The 26,718-nt window shown below is 40.1% G+C and overlaps 1 protein-coding gene across 6 annotated transcripts in view; it reads right to left on the minus strand.

Annotated features, from left to right (window-relative positions):
• Positions 1-4,132: 4,132 nt before the first annotated feature.
• LOC149128628 (uncharacterized) overlaps positions 4,133-26,718 on the minus strand; it is a 37,408-nt gene continuing 14,822 nt past the window's right edge. For 4 of the 6 annotated variants that reach the window (XM_089314832.1, XM_089314829.1, XM_089314851.1 and 1 more), the window contains one exon: positions 4,133-6,104. In XM_089314832.1, coding sequence (XP_089170958.1) covers positions 4,402-6,104 — 1,703 coding nt within the window. In that variant the 3' untranslated portion in view covers positions 4,133-4,401. Of the gene's footprint in view, positions 6,105-6,828; positions 7,225-10,747; positions 10,841-11,074; positions 11,236-26,718 lie in introns of those variants that run through there. The other 2 variants (XM_089314841.1, XR_016222188.1) reach the window with 2 other exon arrangements.

Consider the following 26,718-nt stretch of genomic DNA (forward strand, 5'->3'; position numbering starts at 1 on the left):
ACATTTCTGGAGAATCTGAACTTATACTGAGGACTACACAGATCCTTTGTGTGGTTCTTTGGACAGAGCAGACAAATATTATACCTACTGGGGCTAGTACTCAAGCACTGGTCTCCATTGAGGAGAAGAGCCCAACGGAGCAGAATATACTTCCCTTCAGATTAAAAAAAGGAGAGAGAAGACTTAACATGCCAAACTTGGGTGTGTCACCTGAGGCACACCCTTAACCCTGGAGACTGAACAGAGCTCTCTGGCCACACCCACTACAAGCCTCCAGAGATTCAGTGAAAGCAGAAAGTCCACTTATCTACTGAGTCATAGTACAAAGATAAAATCCACCACAGTGAAAAAAAAAATAAAAAAGAAGTCTTGCTGGTCTGGACAAGTGGTGGCAAATTCGTTCAATTTCTGTTTGTTATGAAAGGTCTTTATTTCACCTTCATTCATAAATGAGAGCTTTGCAGGGTATAATAATCTGGGATGACAGTTTTTTTCTCTTAGGACTTGGGCTAGATTTTGCCATTTTCTCTTAGCCTGCGGAGTTTCTGATGAGAAGTCTGCTGTGAGTCTAACTGGAGATCCTCTGAAAGTAATGTGGTGTTTCTCTCTTACCCATTTTAGAATCTTCTCTTTTTGTTTCACTGTGGCAATTTGATTACAATGTGTCATGGCAAGGATGTTTTCTGGTCATGTCTATTCAAAGTTCTGTGTGCTTCCTATACTTGGATGTCTCTTTTTCCAAACCCAGAAAGTTTTCTGCTAGTGTTTCACTAAAAATGCCTTCTAATCCTTTCTCTCTCTTCATGCCTGCAGGAACTCCTAGAACCAGAATATTGGTTTTATTTCTTTATAGTATCCTGTAGATTCCCAACAGTCTTTTTTAGATTTCTAATCTCCTATTCTCGTGTTTGGTTTGACTGTATACTTTCCTGTTCTCTGTCTACTAAGTCTGATGTTCTTTCTTCTGCCTCACTGATTCTATTTTTAAGGCTCTCCACTGCACTATTTGTTCTGTTGAAATCTTCATCTTGATTCCTCCTGATAATTTCAATTTCATGGGAGAGATTTTTTTTCATGTCCTTCTTCATGGATTTCAGTAGTTGGTGCATTTGCTTTCGATTACTTCTATGTAATCTTATGACCAAATTTTTGAATTCTATTTCTTCTCATTATCTTCATGATCTAGTATTGAAGTGTCATGTTCTTTGGGGAGCATGATGATGTTTTCCTTATTCTTGCTCCTTGGATTCTTGCATTTGTTTGGCATTTGTGCAGATACTCATTTTTTTTTTCTGCTGTGGCATTTTTATCATTGTATTATGACTGTAGATTAATGGACTTTCTGCTTTCAGTGAATCTCTAGAGGCTTGTAGTGGGTGTGGCCAGAGAGCTCTGTTCAGTTTTCAAGGGTAAAGGGTATGCCTAAGGTGACACACCCATATTTGGCATGGTAAATCTCTTTTTTTTTAATCAGAAGGGAGTTATATCCTGTTCAACTGAGTTCTTCTCTTCAATGGAGACCAGTGCCTGAGTACTAAATCAAGTGGGTATAATATTCACTCTGTCCCAAGGACCACATAAGAATCTGTGCTCTCCATGTGGGACCTCTGTCCTTAGTGAGAATTAACAGTAAATCTAGTCTTCAAACACCTGTTTAGCTGGGAGCCTAGGGAAAAAGTGCTCAGGCAAGCAATATTGTGAAAAATTAGTTCTAAGTAATATGAAAGATAAGTCAGACAAAACAGCAGTCCAGCAAATCATTCAACCTCACCGAAACTACCAGCAGCTACATCATTCATTTTCTATTAAATCTGTTTATAATGAGATTTAATTTGATGAACACCTGTAAGAAGCTGTGGGTACTTAAACAGGGATGAAGTGCTATTTCTCCTGGGTAGTAATGGAGGTGGAATGGATTAGTTGCACAGCTATTTTCTAGATGGGAAATAAAAGAGCTGCTGCAGCTAGATGCATCATAGCATTTGTAGCCCCATTATCATGGGATAGCCATGCAACCTAGGAAAAGTGTTCCTCCTGAGGGTATCCTGAGGAATTAACTGAATGTAAATCAGGTTTATATAAATCCAGAAAGGACTTTGTAAATTGCAAGGGATAAAAATGCACATTTTCAATAAAAATGAGGGCCACCTGCAGGAGCAGGGAATAATATAAAAAAAGTTAAAAAATTATAAGTTAAATTAATACATAGGTGTACTACAGGGAGCAGCACTGTGACACAGAAGATTAATGCCCTGACCTGAAGTGACAGCATCCCATTTGGGTGCTGGTTCGAGACCCAGCTACTCCACTTCCAATCTAGCTCTCTGCTATGGCCTGGGAAATAGTAGAATAAGGCCGAAGTGCTTGGGCCCCTGCACCTATATAGGAGATCTGGAGGAAGTTCCTGGCTTTGGATCATCACAGTTCTGGCCATTGTGGCCAATTGGGGAGTGAACCATTGGGTGGAAGATTCTCTCTCTCTGCCTCTGCTCTTTCTGTGTAACTCTGACTTTCAAATAATTAAATAAATCTTTTTTTTTAAAAAAAAAGTATACTACATTTATGCTCCTGCTGCTCTGTTGCAATGGGTACCACCTGGATAGACTTCATTCCATGTCTTCTCTCAAGGAAATTAGGAATAGAAAGAAGAAGTGTAGAAAAGGGGGATCATGGGTGAAAAAGGCATTATGCACTCAGTAATACAGGAAAATTCAGATGAGTGTTGCAACTTATAGGGTTTGAGGTTGTCCCTTTAAAGAATGAGGGTGATGTGTGTGACAACATCTACTTGCATATTCAAATAGACCTTGGGTAGTGGAGTCTAATCCAGATGTGCGCACAGATAAGTTGAAATTTCTCATGGGTATATAGGTCACCACAAACTCATTGCCTTGTACTGCACACAACACATATTATCCAGGCCTAGGGTACACTATTATGGCTGGAACATGTGTACTTGATATGCCTATGGTCACATCACTGGCTTGCACTACAATAATGTGGGGAAAGAATCCTGGGTGGCCCACAAATCAGCAATAAAACAAATAACTTTGTAATTGATGAAGATGGTATTCCAAATAACTGTTGAAATCACTGTTATTCAACTTTAAATTTTTATTAACAAAATTTACACAAGAGCCCAGTTCAGTTCATATACTTGACATGATAATAAGAAACCAAAAGTGCAGCTTGTATAAGAGAAAAAAATTGGGAAAAACGCTTAACTGCTCTGACACAATTCATCATGAAAACTGCCCAATACTTACTAAGGTGTGATTCCATCACAGCATTCTTCCAAACAAATTATATTTCAGGGACTTCTCTCTGTAATCTTGCTATGTTTTGTGGAAGTTTGCCTAGTAATAAAGGTATTTCCCATTACAATACAGTCATAGGATTTTTTCTTTCTATGAGTTGTCAGGTAACCATTGAGAGGTGACATATGGTACATGACTTTTGTATGCATGTATGTTTTCTCATTTCTGAGTCTCTTCATGTGAATTAATGGCAGAAGAATTTTTTTCACATTCATTCAATTGACATTTTACTGTTTGAATTGTCTGGTGTTTGTTGATGTTTAATTTCTTGTTTTTTTTTAAGATTTTTATTTATTTATTTGACAGGTAGAGTTACAGACAGTGAGAGAGACAGAGAGAAAGGTCTTCCTTCTGTTGGTTCACTCCTCAAATGGCCACAATGGCCAGAGCTGCACTGATCTGAAGCCAGGAGCCAGGTGCTTCTTCCTGGTCTCCCATGTGGGTGCAGAGGCTCAAGCACTTGGACTGTCTTCTACTGCTTTCCCAGGCCACAGCACAGAGCTGCATTGGGAGAGGGGCAGCTGGGACTAGAACTGACACCCATATGGGATGCCAGCATAACAGGTGGAGGATTAACCTACTGCTCCATGGCCCCAGCCTGATGTTTAATTTCGGGTTATGTTTTTTTCAGATCTACTGCACTTGAAGGATATCACGTTTTTTGAGATGCATATTTAGGCAAGCCTGAATTCCATGAAAATATACTTCCACATTCATTACATTCCTAAGAAACCCCTTGTGTGAATTCTCTGGTGTATAATGATCGATTTCTGACAAATGTCTTTTTGTCACACTAATAATATTTCTGAACTTCATTTTTTAAAAATTCTTTATTTATTTGAAAGACAGTGTTACAGAGAGATAGATAAGCAGAAAGAGGTCTTCCACCCACTGGTTCACGCCCCAGATGGATGCAATGGTTGGAGCTGAAGCGATCCAAAGCCAGGAGTCAGGAGCTTCTTCTGGGTCTCCCACATAGGTACAGGGCCATCTTCTACTGTTTCCCAGGCCATAGCAGAGAGCTGAATCAGAAGAGGGGTTTCTGCCCTGTGTGAATTCTCCAGTGTGATATGAAGTGTGACTTTCATACAAAGGCTTTTCCACAGTCATTACATTTATGAGGTTTCTGCCCTGTGTGAATTCTCTGGTGTATGATGAGGTGTGACTTTTGTCCAATGGCTTTTCCAGTTATTACATTCACGAGGTTTCTGCCCCATGTGAATTCTCTGGTGTAATATGAGGCAGGACTTGTGTCCAAAGGCTTTTCCACATTTATTACACTAAAGAGGTTTATCTTCTGTGTGAATTCTCTGGTGTACGATGAGGTGTGACTTTTGTATAAAGGCTTTTCCACAGTCATTACATTTATGAGGTTTCTCCCCTGTGTGAATTCTCTGGTGTACGATGAGGTGTGACTTTTGTATAAAGGCTTTTCCACAGTCATTACATTTATGAGGTTCATGCCCTGTGTGAATTCTCTGGTGTAATATGAGGTATGACTTGTGTCTAAAGGCTTTTCCACAATCATTACATTTATGAGGTTTCTCCCCTGTATGAATTCTCTGGTGTATGATGAGGTCTGACTTTCTTCCAAAGGCTTTTCCACAGTCGTTACATTTATGAGGTTTCTCCCCTGTATGAATTCTCTGATGTACAATGAGGTGTGACTTTTGTATAAAGGTTTTTCCACAATCATTACATTTATGAGGTTTCTGCCCTGTGTGAATTCTCTGATGTATGAATAGGTGTGTCTTTTGTCCAAAGCTTTTTCCACAGTCATTACATTTATGAGGTTTCTCCCCTGTGTGAATTTGCTGATGTTTCCCAAGGTCTGACTTTTGTCCAAAGGCTTTTCCACAGTCTTTACATTTATGAGGTTTCTGCCCATTGTGAATTCTCTGGTGTACGATGAGGTGTGACTTTTGTATAAAGGTTTTTCCACAATCATTACATTTATGAGGTTTCTCCCCTTGTGAATTCTCTGATGTATGAAGAGGTGTGACTTTCGTCCAAAGTTTTTTCCACAGTCATTATATTTATGAGGTTTCTCCCCTGTGTGAATTTGCTGATGTTTCCTGAGGTCTGGCTTTTGTCCAAAGGCTTTTCCACAGTCATTACATTCATAAGGTGAATTAAAACTGAGTGATTTTCCACAAGGTTTACATGTATAGAGCTTTTCCCTTGTATTTAGTATCTGATTTATTGCAAGATGTGACTGGTGAATGACAGGTTCAACATACCTAATGTACCTATAAAATTTCTTTCTTGTGTGACTTTGTTGATGCATATTGAGGCTATAATTTTCATGGATAGCTTTTTCTATTTGAGTTGCTTTTCCAAAAGTGACGGTTGATTTATCGCAGTTTTCTGCCATATGAACCCTCTCAGATTTATAGAACATCTTTCTTGTGAAGACTTTTGCTTGTCCAGTGGGTCCAAATGCCTGCTTCGTTTTGTGGATATTGTCATGCTGACCAAGAGGCTCACAGAACTGGAGAGAATTTCCAGGTATCTTAGTGTTATCAAATTTCTCTCCATCCTGTAGTTGATCAGGCCCACTGGGGCAATACACAGTGTGACATTTATTGCATTTCTCAGGCTTCAATCCTGAATAGCTTCCCTTTTCAATAATCAGTGTTGGAATATGGCTTGAATTTAAACAAAGAGTTTTTCTTAATTCAACTCTCTTGAGAGCTGATGTCTTGTTATTTTCCATAAAATCCTGATTCAAATTTTTATCCTGATTTTCCTGGTTGATCCTAATCAGGTCATCCCTTTTCATGACCACTGAAATGAGAAAAAAGCAATGATGTCACTGAATCACACGTAACTGTTTCTCCTGGTATACTCATGTAAAGGGAATTAAGTTACTTGTTATCCAAGTGGCATAAGATTTTCACAAAATCAGTATGAGGTACTTATTTATGACCATTATATGGTTTTTCTCCTTAATACATTAATATGCCATGAGGTTTCCCATGATCCTGTTTACTATGGGAATTTGTCAAGGATGGTAGAATGACATTTGTGCTATGATGTGTGGGATGCCTGCATCTCAAAACAGTGTCAGTTTGAGCCCTGGCTACTCTGCTTTCAGTACAGCTCTCTGCCTGTGTAAACTGGAAGGAAGCAGATAATTGTTCATGTGCCTGGGAACCTGTGAGACACCAGGGAAGACTAGATGAATTCTAGAGTTTCAGCTTCAGACTAGTTAGACCTAAATGTTGCAGGCATCTGGGAAGTGAGCTCATAGAAGACCTCTTTCTCGCTCTTTCTCCTCTCACTATCACTCTGCCTTTCACAAAGATGAAATAACTATAAAATATTTTAAAGAATGGACAAATATTTAATAAAATATTCACCCACTACCTAGCAACCATTTTTCCCTGTCCTTTTTCTCCAGTTTATTTTTATAAAAATTGTGTGTTTTTTGCTTCTCTGATATTTCAACCATGAACATGAAAAAGTTTTACTGATCATTTACTTGCAGGTGGAGAAGAGTGAAATGTGCCTGCACTTTAAGCAGGACAACATTTAAGGAGTATGATTTGAATCTATGATTGTCTCATATTCAGTCTTCCTAGGTAAACATCAGTGAGAGAGAGAGAGAAAGGTCTTCCTTTGCCGTGGGTTCACCCTCCAATGGCCACCATGGCTGGCGCACCACACGGATCCAATGGCAAGAGCCAGGTACTTATCTTGGTCTCCCATGGAGTGCAGGGCCCAAGCACTTGGGCCATCCTCCAGTGCACTCCTGGGCCACAGCAGAGAGCTGTCCTGGAAGAGGGGCAACGGGGACAGAATCCGGCACCCCGACCAGGACTAGAACCTGGTGTGCTGGCACTGCAAGGTGGAGGATTAGCCTAGTGAGCCACGGCGCCGGCTATTTGCTTATTTTTCAATGATACTGAAAAATAAGAGAGAAATCATACTTCAAACTCCACCTTTAAAGAAATATGAGCCACTCAACATCAACCCACAAGGCTACTTATCCTTGGGCCTCAAAATCTCATTACTTTCATGGTGAGTCTAGGATCACTTATTTTCATGTTTCATATAAGTTCATGCTTAGTTTTTTTTTTTTTATCTTTTATTTAATGAATATAAATTTCCAAAGTACGACTCATGGGTTACAATGGCTTCCCCCCCCATACCGTCCCTCCCACCAACAACCCTCCCCTTTCCCACTCCCTCTCCCCTTCCATTCACATCAAGATTCATTTTCGATTATCTTAATATACAGAAGATCAGCTTAGTATACCTTAAGTAAGTATTTCAACAGTTTGCTCCCACACAGAAACATAAAGTGAAAAATAATAGATGATTTTTTTTAAATGATGATGAAATCAGATCAGACCTATTGTCATGTTTAATCCCAGTGAGAGTCAAGTTGGGAATTGAAAATTTCTTTCTTTTTTTGGAACCAACCTAAATGCCCATCAACGGTAGACTGGATAAAGAAATTATGGGATATGTATTCTTTAGAGTACTATACCGCAGTAAGAAACAACGAAATCCAGTCATTTGCAACAAAATGGAGGAATCTGGAACACATCATGCTGAGTGAAGTAAGCCAGTCCCAAAGGGACAAATACCATATGTTCTCCCTGATCGGTGACAACTGACTCAACACCAAAAAGGAAACCTCCTGAAGTGAAATGGACACTATGAGAAATGGTGACTTGATCAGCATAGCTCTGACTGCTAATGGACAACTTAATACATTATCCCTCATAGTATTTTTTTTTGTCTGTTCTACTTAATATGACTGGTTTAATTCTGTAATTATCACACAGTTATTCTTAAGTGTTGAAAATTAACTGAAATGTGATCCCTGTTAAACATAAGAGTGGGAATAAGAGAGGGAAGAGATGTATAATTTGGGACATGCTCGGGCTGACTTGCCCCAATTGGTAGAGTTGGAAACATACCAGGGGATTCCAATTCAATCCCATCAAGGTGGCATGTGCCAATGCCATCTCACTACTCCAAGTGATCAATTTCAGTTCACAATTGATCATAATGAAAGGACTAAGAGTCAAAGGGAGCACATAAACAAGTCTAGTATCTGCTAACACCAACCGATAGAATAAATAAAGGGGAGAGTGATCCAACATGGGAAGTGAGATACTCAGCAGACTCATAGAATGGCGGATGTCCTAAATAGCACTCTGGCCTCAGAATCAGCCCTAAAGGCACTCGGATCTGGCTGAAAAGCCCATGAGAGTATTTCAGGCATGGAAATCCAAGACACTCTGGCAAAAAGATCTCTGTGAGTGAGATCCCAGTGGAAAGAACAGGTCTTCAAAGAGGGAGGTGCCTTTCTCTGAAGGGAGGAGAGAACCTCCACTTTGACTATGACCGTGTCTAAACAAGATAAGAGTCGGAGAACTCAAGGGGCTTCCATAGCCTTGGAAACTCATAACTGGTGCATAGGGAGATTACTGATGCCATAAACAGGAGTGTCAATTGGTAAAGTCAACAACAGGAGTCACTGTGCACTTACTCCTCATGTAGGATCTCGGTCCTTAATGTGCTGTACACTGAGGCTTAATGCTATAACGAGTACTCAAACAGTATATTTCACTTTGTGTTTCTAAGGGGGTGGAAACGACTGAAATCTTTAAATCTTTACTTAATGTACACTAAACTGATCTTCTGTAAAAAAAAAAAAAAAAAGAAAGAAATTTTCAATTCCCAACATGCTTAGTTTTTGATTTCTTTTTTTTTCAAAGATTTACTTTATTTATTTGAAAACTAGAATTATAGAGAGAGATAGATACAGAGAGAAGTCTTCCATCTGCTGGTTTACTCCCCATATGGGCACAACAAGCAATGCTGGGCCAAGATGAAGTTAGGAGCCAGGAGTTTCTTTCTTGTCTCCCAAAGGGGTACAGGGTGCCAAGGACTTGGGCCAACCTCTGCTCCTTTCTCAGGTGCTTTAGCAGAGAGCTGGATTAGAAGAGCACCAGCTGGGATTTGAACTGGCACCCATATGCAATGCTAGTGCTGCAGGCTGGAGCTTTAACACACTGCACCACATTGTCATTCCTAGCTTCATAATTTCTGATGTCACATCACAGAGGCTTACTTATGACCATCTTTTTTTAAGATTTATTTATTTATTTGAAAGTCAGAGTTACACAGAGAGAGGAAAGGCAGAGAGAGAGTAAGGTCTTCCATCTGCTGGTTCAGTCCCCAATTGGCTGCAATGGCTGGAACTGCACCATTCTGAAGCCGGGAACCAGGAGCTACTTCTAGGTCTCCCTTGGGTACAGGGGTCCAAGGACTCAGGACATCTTCTACTGCTTTCCAAGGCCATAGCTGAGAGCTGGATAGGAAGTGGAGCAACTGGGTCTCAAACTGGTACCCATATGGGATGCTGGCGCTTCAGGCTAGGATGTTAATTCACTGCTGCACAGCACCAGCCACATGACCATCTTTTAGCATTTACTTATTCACTTACTTGAGAGTCAGAGAGACAGAATGAGAGATAAAGACAGGCTGAAACAGAGGTTTGCCAGCTATAGGCTCACTCTTCAGATGTTTCCAACAGACTATAATTTTCTTATTTATTTGAGACGCACAGAGAAAAAAAAGAAAGAAACTAAGAAAGAGAGAGTTCACATATATTGATTCAGTCCTGAGAAAGTCCTATGCCTGGGCAAAAATCATGAGTGAGAACTCAATCTGAGCAATGAGTTAGAATAAGTTTCCAGGAGCTGGGATTGTGGCATAGCAAGTAAAGCCACCACCTGCAGTGCCAACATCACTTATGGGCACCAATTTAAGTCCTTGCTGCTCCACTTCTGATCCAGCACTCTGCTATGGCCTGGGAAAGCAGTAGAAAATGGCTCAAGTCCTTGGAGCCCTGTACCCATGTGGGAGACCAGGAAGAAGCTCCTGGCTCCTGGCTTCAGATCAGTGCCACTCCAGCCATGACAGCCAATTGAGAAGTGAACCAGTGGATGGAAAACCTCTCTCTCTCTCTCTCTCTCTATCTGCCTTTCCTTCTCTCTCTGACTTTCAAATTAATTAATTAATAAATAAATCTTTAAAATAACAGAAACATTAATCTTAAAAAAATAAGTTTCTGTATGTTGCCTAATTGACAAGCACTGAAGGAACTAATAAGTGCATGAAGGAAAAGGTATGAAAGCATGGAGAAGGACAGTTAGAATTGGTGGAATGTATCAAACCTAGATAAATGCCTTAGTAACATCAGAAAATGACTGGATTTTTTTTAATCAAAGAGCATCTTCACTAAGAACAAAAGTTAGAAAGATACTGGTATCTCTAAATGCCTGTGTCTGATGCACAAAACCAGCTGTCATCAGGAGTAAGGCTTGAGAAAAATTCATGGAAAGAACACCAGTCAACATCTGCACACTTTCTGTCTTGGTCTCCCTGTCCCTGATGTGCAGACTGACCTGGAAGGCTCTGATTCAAGCATTTGTCCACCATACATGGCTGTGCTCCTCACTCCAACTTGAAGATCAAGTCAGGTTTGGTAGTGCAGTACCCTATTAATGGAAACAATATAAGACTATGAAATCACTATCTTGGGTTATTTAAAGGACTACAGCTTGGTCCAGGAGCTATATAACAAATGTTCAAATTTGAATCTTTTGTAAGATGGTAGATATTCAGATTATTCAAATTCTATACCTGCCCAATATCAAACTTCATAAAGTGTTCCCTTATTTGTCAAATAGCAATAAAATCTTATTGCTGGGCATGTGATGGGTGTCACTCACCCAAGGAGAACAGACTGCTGTAGGTCTCCAGCATCATATCTCGGTACAGGATTTTCTGAGCATTGTTCATTTTCTTCCATTCCTCCCACGTAAAGTACACAGCAAGGTCTTCAAATGCTATCATCTCCTATGATATTACACTTCCAGTCAACATATTGACTCTGCACAAAATAAACACTGACAGTTGTGTGGATGTGAAGGAAAAAAGGAAGGATATGGTTTCACATTAGACTTATTGAGTGTTTAGAAAGCCACACAGAGCATTCAACAGAGTCAAACCCATGATCTACAGGCTGTGAGAAATGCCCAAGCTGCAGGAAAATAGGAGGTTCAAATCACAAAGGCCACATCTGTCAAGGGGAATTGCACAGCTGGCTAAAAGAGGGGCAATATTGACTCTTGAATGGGCAATGTGAAGAAGTATGTAGAAGCATTGAGAAAAAAAGGCAAGAAACATCAGTGAAACTATGATGGGGTTGAACAGAAAATAATTTCCAGGAAAACACCATGCATATCATTTGCCATATGTCAGAGAAAAATAATAATAAAGACAGGGCAGACATTTAGTTTAGTGTTTATGATGCCACCCCAGAGTGTCTATGTTTGATTTCCAATGCCAGCTCTAGTTTTTAGCTCCCAGATAATTCAGACCTGGGGAAGCAGTGGTGATGTCACCAATGAAGGAGGCCTAGATTCCATTCTTCAATCCTGGCTTCAGTCCTGCCCCAACTCTGTTTGCTATGGTTATCTAGGAAGTGAATTAATGTGTCAAAGCTCTCTATCTCTCAGTCCATCAACTTTTCTCTCTATTAAGCTAAAAATATTTTTAAGTAAGAGAAAATACAGGTCAGACAAAGAATACAAATTAGCTTTTGCCCTTGTCTATGATTATTCTAATGATAAACAATTGAAATAACATTATACCTAATTAAAGTGAAAGCAATGGAAATACTTGCCCAAAACATTCAAATGGTAAACATTTGAAATAACATTATACATAATTAAAGTGAAAGCAATGGAATTATTTGCCCAAAAAGAGAACCTGGGAATGTCTGTAGTACAATCTACATTTGTGACTCACTGAGAAAAATGCTTAGAGATTTGTTTAAGAACCTGCAATAGTCACCAGAATTGTGATCCGGCAGGCTAAGCCTCCACCATCAATGCTGGCATCCCATGTAAACAGAGGATTTGATTCCTGGCTGCTCCACTTCCAATCCAGTTCCCTGCTAATCTGACTGAAAGAGTAGTGAAAATGGCCTGAGTATTTGAACCCTTCCATCAAATTGGGAGACCCATGGAGTTTCAGGCTCCCGGCTTTGGCCTGGCCCAGTCTCAGCCATTATGGGCATTTGGGGAATGAAACAGTAGATAGAAGATATCTCCTTTTGTCTCCCTGTCTCTCTCAATCTCTGTAAGTCTGCCTTTCAAATAAATAATCTTAAAAAATAAATGAGCCAAGATGGCAGAATAGTGAGGGCACACACCAGTTGTCCGGGAAAAGATAGTTTAATAAAAGTGGAGTTACTGTAGACTCAGGAAAAGGCTCAGGAAAAAATTGCAGAGGAAACTCTTCCAGATCTAGTGGATGTGACATGGAGGACCTCTGGGGAGAGCAAGGTCGCCTACTGCATGGAAGCCAAGCTGCGGAAGCCAAGCCGCAGAGTCTGCACGCCAGCGCTGGAAGTGGAGGTGACATAAAAACCTTAGTAACCTGAGACATTAGCAGAGAAAGGCAGAAAGAGCCTACAGAGAATGAGGCCTGCAGCCTCATGGGGGAAAGTTCACCAGGCTGACTGGAGGAGAGAAAAAAACGAATAAATAATGGGAACCGGCACAGACATTAGCCTCTCTCTCCACTCACCTTATGAAGCCAAGCAAGACCAAGAGCAGGCGCCATTTTGCGTATGTAAAGCAGTGTGCACCATTTTGCCTATGTAAAGCGGCGCCTGTCATTAGGCAAGCAGAAAAACCTGACTCTGGTGGGGAGAAATAACAGGAGGTTAAGACCTAGTGAAAGTGTGGAGCTAACAATCTGAGACTGTGAAAATCTGAGAGGGGGGGCAAGAGAACTCACCGAGTACGCAAACTCAGTAACCTGGGCAACCTGGTGAAAGACTGTGGAGAAATTTGAGAGCACACTGAGGGCTGCATAAACTCTTTGTGTGGTCCCAGGGGTAAGCAGACGAATACCCACAGGGGCCAGATTTCATATATCAACTACCCTCAATTCCACTCAGCTGTGTGGAATTACTTCCCAACTGAGTCAAAAAAGAGAGAGAGAGAGAGAGAGAGAGCAAGAGAACAATCTGGGTGAGGCAACTTTGGCACATGCTTAACTCTGAAGAACCAAACAGAGCTCTCTGGCCACACCCATCACAGCCTCTAAGGATCCATCAAAAGCAGACAGTCCACTTAATCTAGAGTCACAGTATAATGAGAAAAAACACCACACCAAAGAAACCAAAGAATATCTCCAAAATATCAAACAACAAACACAGAAACAGAGGTAACAAGAACAAGGAAGACACTATGATGCCCCCAAATGAAATAGACACCCCAATTCAAGATTATGAAGATGATGAGATAGAAGAAATGCAAGAAGCAGATCTCAAAAAATTGATAAGAACATTAAGAAGTTCTCAAAAACAAATTCTTGAACTACAGAAATCCTTAATGGACAAGATAGAAAATCTCTCTCGCAAAAATGAAATATTAAAGGAGGAATCAAAATGCAATGAAACAACTAGTAGAACATGAAACTGATAGTGATGAGAAATCATAATGAAATTAAGAATTCAATAGATCAAATGACAAACCCATTGGAGAGCCTTAAACACAGAATGGGTGAAGCAGAAGAAAGAATATCGGACTGAGAAGACAGAGAACAGGAAAGGATACAGTCAAACCAAAGAAAAGAAGAGGAAATTAGAAATCTAAAAAATATTGTTAGGAATACACAGGATACTATTAAAAAACCCAACATTCAGGTTCTAGGAGTTCCTAAAGGCATGGAGAGGGAGAAAGGATTAGAAGGCCTTTTTAGTGAGACAACATAAACTTTAACACAAAAACTATTAGGAGAGACAAAGAGGGGCACTATATAATGATTAAGGGATCAATTCAACAGGAAGATATAATGATTATCAATGAATATGCACCTAATTACAGGGCACCAGTTTATTTAAAAGATTTGTTAAGGGACTTAAAGGGAGACTTAGACCCCAATACAAAAGTACTGGGGGACTTCAATACTCCACTCTCAGAAATAGACAGATCATCCGGACAGAAGATCAACAAGGAAACAGCAGATTTAATCGACACTATTGCCCAAATGGATCTAACAGATATCTACAGAACTTTTCATCCTACACATAAACCATTTACATTCTTCTCAGCAGTACATGGAACCTTCTTCTCTAGGATTGACCACATATGAGGCCATAAAGCAAGTCTCAGGAAATTCAAAAGAATTAGCATCATAAGATGCAGCTTCTCAGAACATAAAGGAATAAAGTTGGAAATTAGCAACTCAGGAATCCCTACAGCATATGAAAACACATGCAGATTGAACAACTTGCTCCTGAATGAACAATGGGTCAAAGAAGAGATTTAAAGAGAAAACAAAAATTTTCTGGAAGTAAATAAGGTTAACAACACAACATACCAAAACTTATGGGATATAGCAAAAGCAGCGTTAAGTTGAAAGTTTTTATCAATAGGTGCCTACATCAAGAAATTTGAAAGGCACCAAATAGATGAGCTTTCAATTCATCTCAAGGATCTAGAAAATCTGCAGCAAACCAGACCCAAATCTAGTAGGAGAAGAGAAATAATTAAAATCAGAGAAGAAATCAACAGGATTGAATCCAAAAAAATTTACAAAAATCAACCAAATGAGGAGCTGGCTTTTTGAAAAAATAAACAAAATTGACACCCCATTGGCCCAGCTAACTAAAAAAAGAAGAGACCCAAATCAATAAAATCAGAGATGAAAAAGAAAACGTAACAACAGACACCACAGAAATAAAAAGAATCATCAGAAATTACTACAAGGACTTGTATGCCAGCAAACAGGGAAACCTATCAGAAATGGATAGATTCCTGGACACATGCAACCTACCTAAATTGAACCAGGAAGACAAAGAAAAACTAAACAGAGCCATAACTGAGACAGAAGTTGAAACAGTAATAAAGGCCCTCCCAACAAAGAAAATCCCAGGATCAGATGGATTCACTGCTGAATTCTACCAGACATTTAAAGAAGAACTAACTCCAATTCTTCTCAAACTATTCAGAACAATCAAAAAAGAGGGAATCCTCCCAAATTCTTTCTATGAAGCCAGCATCACCTTAATTCCTAAGCCAGAAAAAGATGCAGCATTGAAAGAGAATTACAGACCAATATCCTGATGAACATAGATGCAAAAATCCTCAATAAAATTCTCTCCAATAGAATGCAACAACACATCAGAAAGATCATCAACCCAGACCAAGTGGGATTTATCCCTGGTATGCAGGGATGGTTCAATGTGCGCAAAACAATCAATGCGATACACTACATTAACAAACTGCAGAAGAAAAACCATATGATTATCTCAGTAGATGCAGAGAAAGCATTTGATAAAATTCAACACACTTTCATGATGAAAAGTCTAAGCAAACTGGCTATGGAAGGAACATTCCCCAATTCAAAGTAATTCATGAAAAAACCACGGCTAGCATCCTATTGAATGGGGAAAAGTTGGAATCATTTCCACTGAGATCTGGTACCAGACAGGGAGGCCCACTCTCACCACTGCTATTCAATATAGTTCTGGAAGTTTTAGCCAGAGCTATTAGGCAAGAAAAAGAAATTAAAGGGAAACAAATTGGGAAGGAAGAACTCAAACTATCCCTCTTTGCAGATGACATGATTCTTTATTTAGGGGACCCAAAGAACTCTACTAAGAGACCATTGGAACTCATAGAAGAATTTGGCAAAGTAGCAGGGTATAAAATCAATGCACAAAAATTAACAGCCTTTGTATACACAGGCTATGACACAGCTGCGGAGAGCTTCTAAGATCAATCCCATTCACAATAGCTACAAAAACAATCAAATACCTTGGAATAAACTTAACCAAGGACATTAAAGATCTCTATGATGAAAATTACAAAACCTTAAAGAAAGAAATAGAAGAGGATACCAGAAAATGGAAAAATCCTCCATGCTCATGGATTGGAAGAATCAATATCTTCAAAATGTCCATTCTCCCAAAAGCAATTTATAGATTCAGGGTGATAGCAATCAAGATACTGAAGACCTACTTCTCAGATCTGGAAAAATGATGCTGAAATTCATATGGAGACACAGAAGACCTATAACAGCTAAAGCAATCTTGTACAACAAAAACAAAGCCGGAGGCATCAGAATACCAGATTTCAGGACATACTACAGGGCAGTTGTAATCAAAACAACATGGTACTGATACAGAAACAAATGGAAAGAGCAATGGAACAGAATAGAAACACCAGAAATCAATCCAGACATCTACAACCAACTCATATTTGATCAAGGGTCTAAAACCAATCCCTGGACTAAGGACAGTCTATTCAATAAACGTGCTGGGAAAATTGGATTTCCACATGCAGAATCATGAAGCAAGACCCCTACCTTTCACCTTACACAAACATTCACTAAACATGGATTAAAGACTTAAATCTATGACCCAACACCATCAAATTATTAGAGAACATTGGAGGAAGCCTGCAAGATATAAGTACTGGCAAAGACTTCTTGGAAAATACCCCAGAAGCACACGCAGTCAAAGCCAAAATTAACATTTGGGATTGCCTCAAATTGAGAAGTTTCTGTACTTCAAAAGAAGCAGTCAGGGAAGTGAAGAGGCAACCGACAGAATGGTAAAAAATATTTGCAAACTATGTAACAGATAAAGGGCTGGTAACCAGAATCTACAAAGAAATCAAGAAACTCCACAAGATCAAAACAAACAACCCACTTAAGAGATGGGCCAAGGACCTAAATAGACACTTTCCAAAGGAGGAAATCCAAATGGCCAACAGACACATGCAAAAATGTTCAAGATCACTAGCAATCAGGGAAATGCAAATCAAAACCACAATGAGGTTTCACCTCACCCCTGTTAGGATGGCTCACATTCAGAAATCTACCAACAATAGATGCTGGCGAGGATGTGGGGAAAAAGGGAAACTAACCCTCTGTTGGTGGGAATGCAAAGTGGTTAAGCCACTATGGAGGTCAGTCTTGAGATTCCTCAGAAACCTGAATATAACCCTACCATTCAAAACATCCATCCCACTCCTTGGAATTTATCCAAAGGAAATTAAATTGGCAAACAAAAAAGCAGTCTGCACATTAATGTTTATTGCAGCTCAATTCACAATAGCTAAGACCTGGAACCAACCCAAATGCCCATCAACAGTAGACTGGATAAAGAAATTATGGGACATGTACTCTATAGAATACTATACAGCAGTCAAAAACAATGATACCCAGTCATTTGCAACAAGATGGAGGAATTTGGAAAACATCATGCTGAGTTTATTAAGCCAGTCCCAAAGGGACAAATATCATATGTTCTCCCTGATTGGTGACAACTAACCGAGCACCGAAGGGGAATCATGTTGAAGTGAAATGGACACTATGAGAAACAGTGACTTGATCAGCTCTTGTGCTGATGGTTGATGTACAATGTAATACTTTATCCATTTTAGTATTTTTTGTTCTAGTATTATTGGTTGAACGCTGTAATTAACACACAATCATTCTTAGGTGTTTAAATTTTAATAGAAAAGTGATCTATGTTAGTAATTTGGAAACATTATGCTGAGTGAATTAAACCAGTCCCAAAGGGACAAATATCATATGTTCTCCCCGATCATTGACAACTAAGCGAGCACCAAAAAGGAAACCTATTAAAGTGAAATGAATACTATGAAAAACGGTGACTTGATCAGCCCTTGCCCTAACTATTGATGAACAACTTAATACATTATCCCTCTTCGTTTTTTTTGTTTGTTTGTTCTACTTAATACTTTTGGTTGAATACTGTAATCAATACACAGTTATTCTTAAGTTTTGAAACTTAACTGAAAAGTGATCCCTGTTAAATATAAGAGTGGGAATAAGAAAGGGGGAGATGTGCAATTTGGGACATGCTCAATAGGACTTGGCCAAAACAGTAGAGTTAGAAACATACCAGGGGATTCCAATCCCATCCCATCAAGGTGGCATGTACCAATGCCATCTCACTAGTCCGGGTCATCAATTTCTGTTCACAATTGATCATAATGAAAGGACTAAGAACCAAAGGGATCACATAAACAAGAATAGTGTCTGCAAATACTAGCTGATAGAATAAAAAAGGGAGAGTATGATCCAACATGGGAAGCAGGATACACAGCAGACTCATAGAATGGTAGATGTCCTAAACAGCACTCTGGCCTCATAATCAGCCCTTAAGGCATGCGGATCTGGCTGAAAATCCATGAGAGTATTTTAGGCATGGAAAGCCAAGACACTCTGGTAAAACAAACAAACAAACAAAAAAACCCACCTAAATGAAAGATCTCTGCGAGTGAGATCCCAGTGGAAAGAACAGGTCATCAAAGTAGGAGGTACCTTTCTCTGAAGGGAGGAGAGAACTTCTACTTCTGACTACAACCTTGTCTAAATATGATCAGAGTCAGTGAACTCAAAATGCTTCCATAGCCTTGGCAGCTCATGACAAGAGCCTAGGGTGATCACTGATGCCATAAACAAGAGTGTCAATTTGTAAAATCAACAGCAGTAGTCACTGTGCACTTACTCCTCATGCAGGATCTCTGTCCTTAATGTGCTGTACATTGTGATTTAATGCTATAACTAGTACTCAAACATCGTTTTTCACTTTGTTTTTCTATGTGGGTGCAAACTTTTGAAATCTTAACATATGCTACACTGATCTTCTGTATATAAAGATAATTGAAAATGAATCTTGATGTGAATGGAAGGGGAGAGGGACCGGGAATGGGGAAGGTTGTGGGTGGGATGGAAGTTATGGGATGGGAAGCCTTTGTAATCTATAAGCTGTATTTTGGAAATTTACATTCATTAAATAAAATTTAAAAAAAAATGAGCATCCAATAGATTATTTTCTCCACACATTCCTTATCCTATTCCAGAATCCAATTCAGCTTTTCAAAGGTATTAAGGACTCCATTACTCTAACAATTCAAAAACAAACTTAACTCTTTGTGCTTTAGCACTAGGTAACTCTTACTCTTTCAGAATGCTAAGTGTTTACTTCATAGGTAGCACTAAAACACTTCTGAGTACATTTATCTATGTGTAGACTGTTTCAGACAACATGACCCCCAAAATGTAGCATATCGTGCTTAGTTTCAACTCAATTCATGTAACAAATATATATTTTGCTATAGCAACAGAAGGATAAGAGACCAAACTGCATTATAGATGACAATAATGTTTCATAATCATGCCAAATTCATAATTCATTTCTGTATATTCCATGAGAACCAATTTTATGTTTTTTTCTATTTAAATTTTTTTTAAAGATCTATTTATTTATTTGAAAGTCAGAGTTATACAGAGAGAGGAGAGGCAGAGAGAGAGAGAGGTCTTCCATCTGATGGTTCAGTCCCCAAATGGCTGCAATGGCTCAAACTGCACAATCTGAAGCCAGGAAACAGGAGCTTCTTCTGGGTCTCCCACATGGGTGAAGGGGCCTAAGGACCTGGGCCATCTTCCACTGCTTTCCCAGGCCATAGTAGAGAGCTGGAGCAGAAGTGGAGCAGCCAACTCTCAAATCAGTGCCCATATGGAATACAGATGCTTTAGACTGGGGCATTAACCCACTGAGACACAGAGGTGGCCCCATATTTTCCATTTTAATTAACTAGTATACTGGGACTGGCACTGTGCCATAGCAGGTACAGCCACTGCCATATTGGTGCCATTCAAGTCCTGGTGGCTTTGCTTCCAATCCAGCTCTCTGCTATGGCATGGGAATTCAGTAGAAGATGGCCTAAGTCCTTGGGCTCCTGAACCCATGTGGGAGACCCAGAAGAAGCTCTTCAGTTCTAGCTTTGGATCAGTGCAACCCTGGCCATTGTGGCAAAATGGAGAGTGAACCATCAGATGGAAGACTCTCTCTCTCCCTCTGCCTCTCTGTAACTCTGACTTTCAAAAAATAAAAAATTCTAAAACAATAAATAAATAAATAAACTAGTATTAAACACATAAAATGACTACTGACAAGCTGGGGAATAATTAAAAAAAAAAACACTTAGAGGTGATATATTAATTTTCTTTCCTCTTAGAAACATGTGGAGGACCCAGAATCATACCTGGGAGAGAAGGTGAATGGCAGGAGTTCAAAGAAAACTCTGGAGGCCAATGCTGTGGCATAATGGGTAAAGCTGCTTCCTGCAGTGCCAGCATTCCATATGGTGCTGGCTCAAGTCCTGCCTACTCAACGTACAATCTAGCTTTCTGTTATATCTGGAGAAAGCAGTGGAACATGGTCCAAGTCCTTGGGCCACTGCACCTGCATGAAAGACTCAGAAGCTCTTGGGTCTTGGCTTTGGATCAGCTCAGCTCTGGCCTTTGCAGTAATTTGGAGAGTGAGTCAGCAGATAGAAGACTTTCTCTCTCTCTCTGCAACTCTTTCAATAAATAAATGAAATCTTAAAAAAAAAACCCTCTGGTTTCCTTCTGCACTGAACAGTGGAAAAAAAGAATATGATAGAATGAATAAAGAACAATAAATACATTATCCAAGAAAACATCAGCTTCACTGTGGAGGAATAAACCTGTGAATGTGGAAATACATAGGAAAATGCACCCACCTATATTAAGTGGCAGAGATTAAAAAGAAGTTATCATTGGATTAACCAAAGCATTATCTACAAATTTTGTAATATAATAGTGTAAAAGTAAAAAGAAATGTTAAGAGTGTTCAAATAAATGAGGTTGTCAGAGATAAACATTATGTTGTTATTAAAGTTTATACTAAAGAAAGTTAACACATAGACATAATGTATATTTAATGCAGTGCACTTTACCAGTAATGATTCTAAACAGACCCTTTCCCTGTATTCATCCCTTCACAAAACCCTGGATTGGTGCTGGCACTGTGGCCTAGTGGGTAAAACTGCCGCCTGCAGACTGGCATCCCATAGGGGCACTGGATTGATTCCCAGCTGCTCCACTTCTGATCCAGCTTTCTGCTATGCCCTGGGAAAGCAGTAGAAGATGGCCCAAGTCCTTGGGCCCCTGTAACCCTGTGGGAGACCCAGAAGAAGCTCCTGGATCCTGGCTTTGGATTGGCACAACTCTGGGCATTGCAGCCAACTGGGGAGTGAACCAGCAGACAGAAGAGCTCTCTCTCTCTCTCTCTCTGCCTCTCCCTCTCTGTGTGTAACTCTTTCAAATAAATCAATAAATCTTTTATAAAAAGACCCTGAATTTCACCATTTCATTTGATTTACCCCATGAGATACCAGTAAATGTGATAGCAATAGACAATTTGTTAAAAGATTTATTTATTTGAAAGAGTTACACAAAGAGAGAAGGAGAGGCACAGAAAAAGAGAGAGAGAGAGGGAGGGAGGGAGAGAGGAAAGGAGAGAGGGAGAGAAGGAGGGAGGCAGAAAGAGAGGTCTTCAAACCGCAGGTTTACTCCCCAGATGGTTGCAAGGGCTGGAGCTGTGTAGATGCAAAGATATGAGCCAGGAGCTTCTTCCAGGTCTCCCACAAGGGAGCAGGGGCCAAAGGACTTGGGCCATCTTCTGCTGTTTTCCCAGTCCATAGCAAAGAGCTGGATCAGAAGTGGAGCAGCCGAGTCATGAACTGACACACATATGGGATGCTGGCACTGCAGGCAGTGTCTTTACCTGTTATGCCACAGAACCAGCCCCAGAAATAGACAATTTGTAAAGTATTTGCCTTCTCAGATTTTTTTTCTGACAGTTCTCTTCTGAAAAAGCCTGGGGCCTGCCTGTTGAAGAGATAGTATGTAGGTTAGCGCCACAGCTCACTAGGCTAATCCTCCACCTGCGGCACTGGTACCCCGGGTTCTAGTCCTGGTTGGGGCACTGGTTCTGATCCAGTTGCTCCTATTCCATTCCAGCTCTCGGCTCCAGCCTGGGAAGGCAGTGGTGGATGACCCAAGTGCTTGGGCCCTGCACCCACATGGGAGACCAGGAGGAAGCACCTGGCTCCTAGCTTTGGATTAGCACAGCATGCCGGCCATAGCGGCCATTTAGGGGGTGAACCAATGGAAGGAAGACCTTTCTCTCTCTCTCTCTCTCTCTCTCTCTCTCTCTCACTAACTCTGCCTGTCAAAAATATAAAAGAGAGAGAGATAATATGCAGCCAAGATTCACCACAAACCCCAGACACTTAAGTGAAGCCTCAATCAGTTCCCCAAATGACAAAACTCTCACTTCTGCCCCTGGACTGTTGATAGGAACTGCCCAGCTGAGTGCAGTCCATAACACAGAGTCAGAACTGCAAATCAAATGGCTATTTGTTAAGCCATTGTGTTTTCTGATTTGGCCTACATCAAATGCTGATATATATCAGTAAGTATGGCAGAAAGTTGAATTACATGCAAACTACAATGCATACAACTTCAAGATTTCATTTAGAAGTTCCCATAAAACAGGCCAGCATTGTCACATATCAAGTAAGCCTGCCGTCTGCAATACAAGCACCCCATATGAGCACTGGTTCATGTTCTGGGTGTTCTGCTTTTGATCCAGCTTCCTGCTGATAGCCTGAGAAAAGCAATGGAAGATGATCCAAATACTTGGGCAAATGCTACCAATGTGGGAGATCCAGATGAAGATCTTGGTTCCTGGCCTCATTCTGTCCTGGCCCTGCTCAATGTGGCCATCTGTGATGTGAACAAGGAGAAGGACGATCTCTCTGGGTCTCTCCTCTCTATACAATATTTTCAAATAATTTTTTTAAAAACTAAGAAAAAAGCTCCTATAAATACAATCTTTGCCTATCAATTAGACCTTAGAAAAGCTGCTGATATTAAAAAAAAAAAGTCCTGGGATTCATACAAATAAATTATCTGGAGACCATAGGTTGTTCTTCACATTTTGGCTTATATATGGTCAATGTGTTCTTTTGGTTTATATTTTAAGAAGCTTATTATCATATGAAATCTAATTTAATATAATTTTACTATCTCAGAAAGCGGGATAAAGGTTCACAGTAATTTTCTGCAGCCACATGTGTACTGCATATTGTTCAAGAAGAAATTACTGAAGGGGAAAATTTTTATGAAATGCTTCTTTTTTTTTAAAAGATTTATTTATTTATTTGTAAGCCAAAGTTACACTGAGAGAGGAGAGGCAGAGAGAGAGAGAGAGATCTCCATCCGATGGCCCACTCTGCAAATGGCTGCAATGGCCAGAGCTGCACCAACCAAAGCCAGGACCCAGGAGTTTCTTCCTGGTCTCCCACATGGGTGCAGGGACCCAAGGACTTGAGCCATCTTCTACTGCTTTCCCAGGCCATAGCAGAAAGCTGGATCAGAAGTGGAGCAGCCAAGTCTTAAACCCGTGACAAAATGGGATGTGGGTGCTTCAAGCTAGGGCATTAGCGCATTGTGCCACAGCACCGGCCTCATGATAGGCTTTTTGAAGTCTCACACTCTAAACATAGCATTGGTAGCAAAAGGGAAGACATGCTCATGAAAGTTTTCTAAAGCAGTACTATTTGAACTGGTGACAATTTCTGAAATGGATCTGAAAAATAATTTTTTAATTAAGTGTGGCAAGATAGAGAACATTAGACAGAAGTTAGGGTGCTGGGGATTTACAAATCATGTGACACTACACAAAGCACTTTTCTCCTGAAATACGATTTGTTTCATCTTTTTTACAGAGATCCTGGAAAATTTCCTTGAGCTACCAGGAAGGACTATTAGAATACAGGGGACAGTAGTACTCCAAATGGCGGAATATGGAGGGAACACACTAATAGTCCTGGAAAAGATAGTTTAATAAAAGTGGAGATACTGTAGTTTCAGGGAAGAGTTAGGAAAAAAAATGCAGAGGAAACTCTCCACAACTAGTGGGACATAGTGGACCTATGTGGAGGGCATAGAAACCCACAGCTCAGTACCCCAGCTACGGAGTCTGTGCACCAGCACTGGAAAGGGAAGTGAGGCAAAACCTCACTAGCCCAAGACACTGGTGGGAAAGTGGCAGGAAGAGCCTAGAGGGAACAAGGCTTGAAACCCTGTGGGGGAAAGTCCACCAGACTAACTAAAAGAGAGAAAAAAAAAATAATGTAAAAGGGACCAGTATGGACATGATTCTCTCTCTCCACTCACCTTACAAAGGTGAGCAAGACAAAGAGCAGGCACCATTTTGGACATATGTAAAAGCTGTGCCACATCAAGTCTGAGCCTGCCCTCAGCTAAGCAGAAGAACCTGACTATGGTGGGGAGAAATAAGAGGAGAATAGGACCTAATGAATGTGTGAAGCTGTGACTGTGAAAAAAAAAAAAAAACAACTGAGGATGTATAGGAGAACTCATGGAGTGGCTGAGACTTGAGTATTCTCAGCAGACATGGAAGCTTGGTAACCTTGGCAACCCGGTGGGAGCTTGCAGGGGAATATGAGCTTACACTGAGGACTACACAGATCCTTTTTGTGGTTCTTGGGACAGAGCAGACGAATATTATACCCACATGGGCCAGAGCTCAGACACTGACTGCCTTCAATTCTGCTTAGCTGTGCGGAACTACTTCCCATATGAACCAAAAAAAAAAAAAAAAAAAAGAGAGAGAGAGAGAGAAAGAGAGAAAATTTAATATGTCTAACCTGGGTGTGTCACCCTTAACCCTAAGAATCAAACAGAGCTCTCATGGGCCAAGGACCTCAACAGACATTTTACAAAAGAGGAAATCCAAATGGCCAACAGGCACATGAAAAAATGTTCAAGATCACTAGCAATCAGGGAAATGCAAATCAAAACCAAATGAGGTTTCACCTCACCCCTGTTAGAATGGCTCACATGCAGAAATCTACCAACAATAGATGCTGGCGAGGATGTGGGGAATAAGGGACACTAACCCACTGTTGGTGGGAATGCAAATTGGTTAAGCAACTGTGGAAGTCAGTCTGGAGATTCCTCAGAAACCTGAATATAACCCTACCATTCAAAACATCCATCCCACTCCTTGGAATTTATCCAAAGGAAATTAAATTGGCAAACAAACAAGCAGTCTGCACATTAATGTTTATTGCAGCTCAATTCACAATAGCTAAGACCTGGAACCAACCCAAATGCCCATCAACAGTAGACTGGATAAAGAAATTATGGGACATGTACTCTATAGAATACTATCCAGCAGTCAAAAACAATGATACCCAGTCATTTGCAACAAGATAGAGGAATTTGGAAAACATCATGCTGAGTTTATTAAGCCAGTCCCAAAGGGACAAATATCATATGTTCTCCCAGATTGGTGACAACTAACTGAGCAACAAAGGGGAATCATGTTGAAGTGAAATGGACACTATGCGAAACAGTGACTTGATCAGCTCTTGTCCTGACAGTTGATGTACAATGTAATACTTTATCCATTTTAGTATTTTTTTTGTTCTAGGTTGAAGTCTGTAATTAACACACAATTATTCTTAGGTGTTTAAATTTTAACTGAAAAGTGATCCAAGTTAGGAATTTGGAAAACATTATGTTGAGTGAAATAAGCCAATCCCAAAGGGGCAAATACCACTTGTTCTCCGTGATAGGTGACAACTAACTGAGCACCAAAAAGGAAACCTGTTAAAGTGAAATGAACACTAGGAGAAACGGTGACTTGATCAGCCCTCACCCTGAATCTTGATGAGCAACTTGATATGTTATCCCTCTTAGTATTTTTTTTTTGTTTGTTCTACTCAATACTTTTGGTTGAATACTGTAATCAATACACAGTTCTTCTTAAGTGCTGAAACTTAACTGAAAAGTGATCACTGTTAAATATAAGAGTGGGAATAAGAGAGGGAAGAGATGTGCAATTCGGGACATGCTCAAGCTGACTTGCCCCAAATGGTAGAGTTAGAAACATACGAGGGCATTCCAATTCAATCCCATCAAGGTGGCATGTACCAATGCCATCTCACTAGTCCCAGTGATCAATTTCTGTTCACAATTGATCATAATGATAGGACTAAGAAACAAAGGGATCACATAAACAAGAATAGTGTCTGCAAATACTATCTGATAGAACAAAAAAGGGAGAGAATGATCCAACATGGGAATTGAGATACACAGCATACCCATAGAATGGCAAATGTCCTAAACAGCACCCTGGCCTCAGAATCAGCCCTTAAGGCATGCAGATCTGGCTGAAAAGCCCATGAGAGTATTTTAGTCATGGAAAGCCAAGACACTCTGGGGAAAAAAAAAAGACCTAAGTGAAAGATCTCCAGGAGTGAGATCCCAGTGGAAAGAATGGGTCATCAAAGAAGGAGGTACCTTTCTCTGAATGGAGGAGAGAACTTCCACTTTGGCCATTGCCTTGTCTAAAAATTATCATAGTCAGTGAACTCAGAGTGACTATCAATCATTATTTAAAATGTTTTGTAGG

This window comes from Oryctolagus cuniculus, chromosome 1 (genome assembly GCF_051225735.1).
Source record: "Oryctolagus cuniculus isolate XC-2025 breed Fujian yellow rabbit chromosome 1, ASM5122573v1, whole genome shotgun sequence".
In the NCBI taxonomy this organism is placed as follows: domain Eukaryota; kingdom Metazoa; phylum Chordata; class Mammalia; order Lagomorpha; family Leporidae; genus Oryctolagus; species Oryctolagus cuniculus.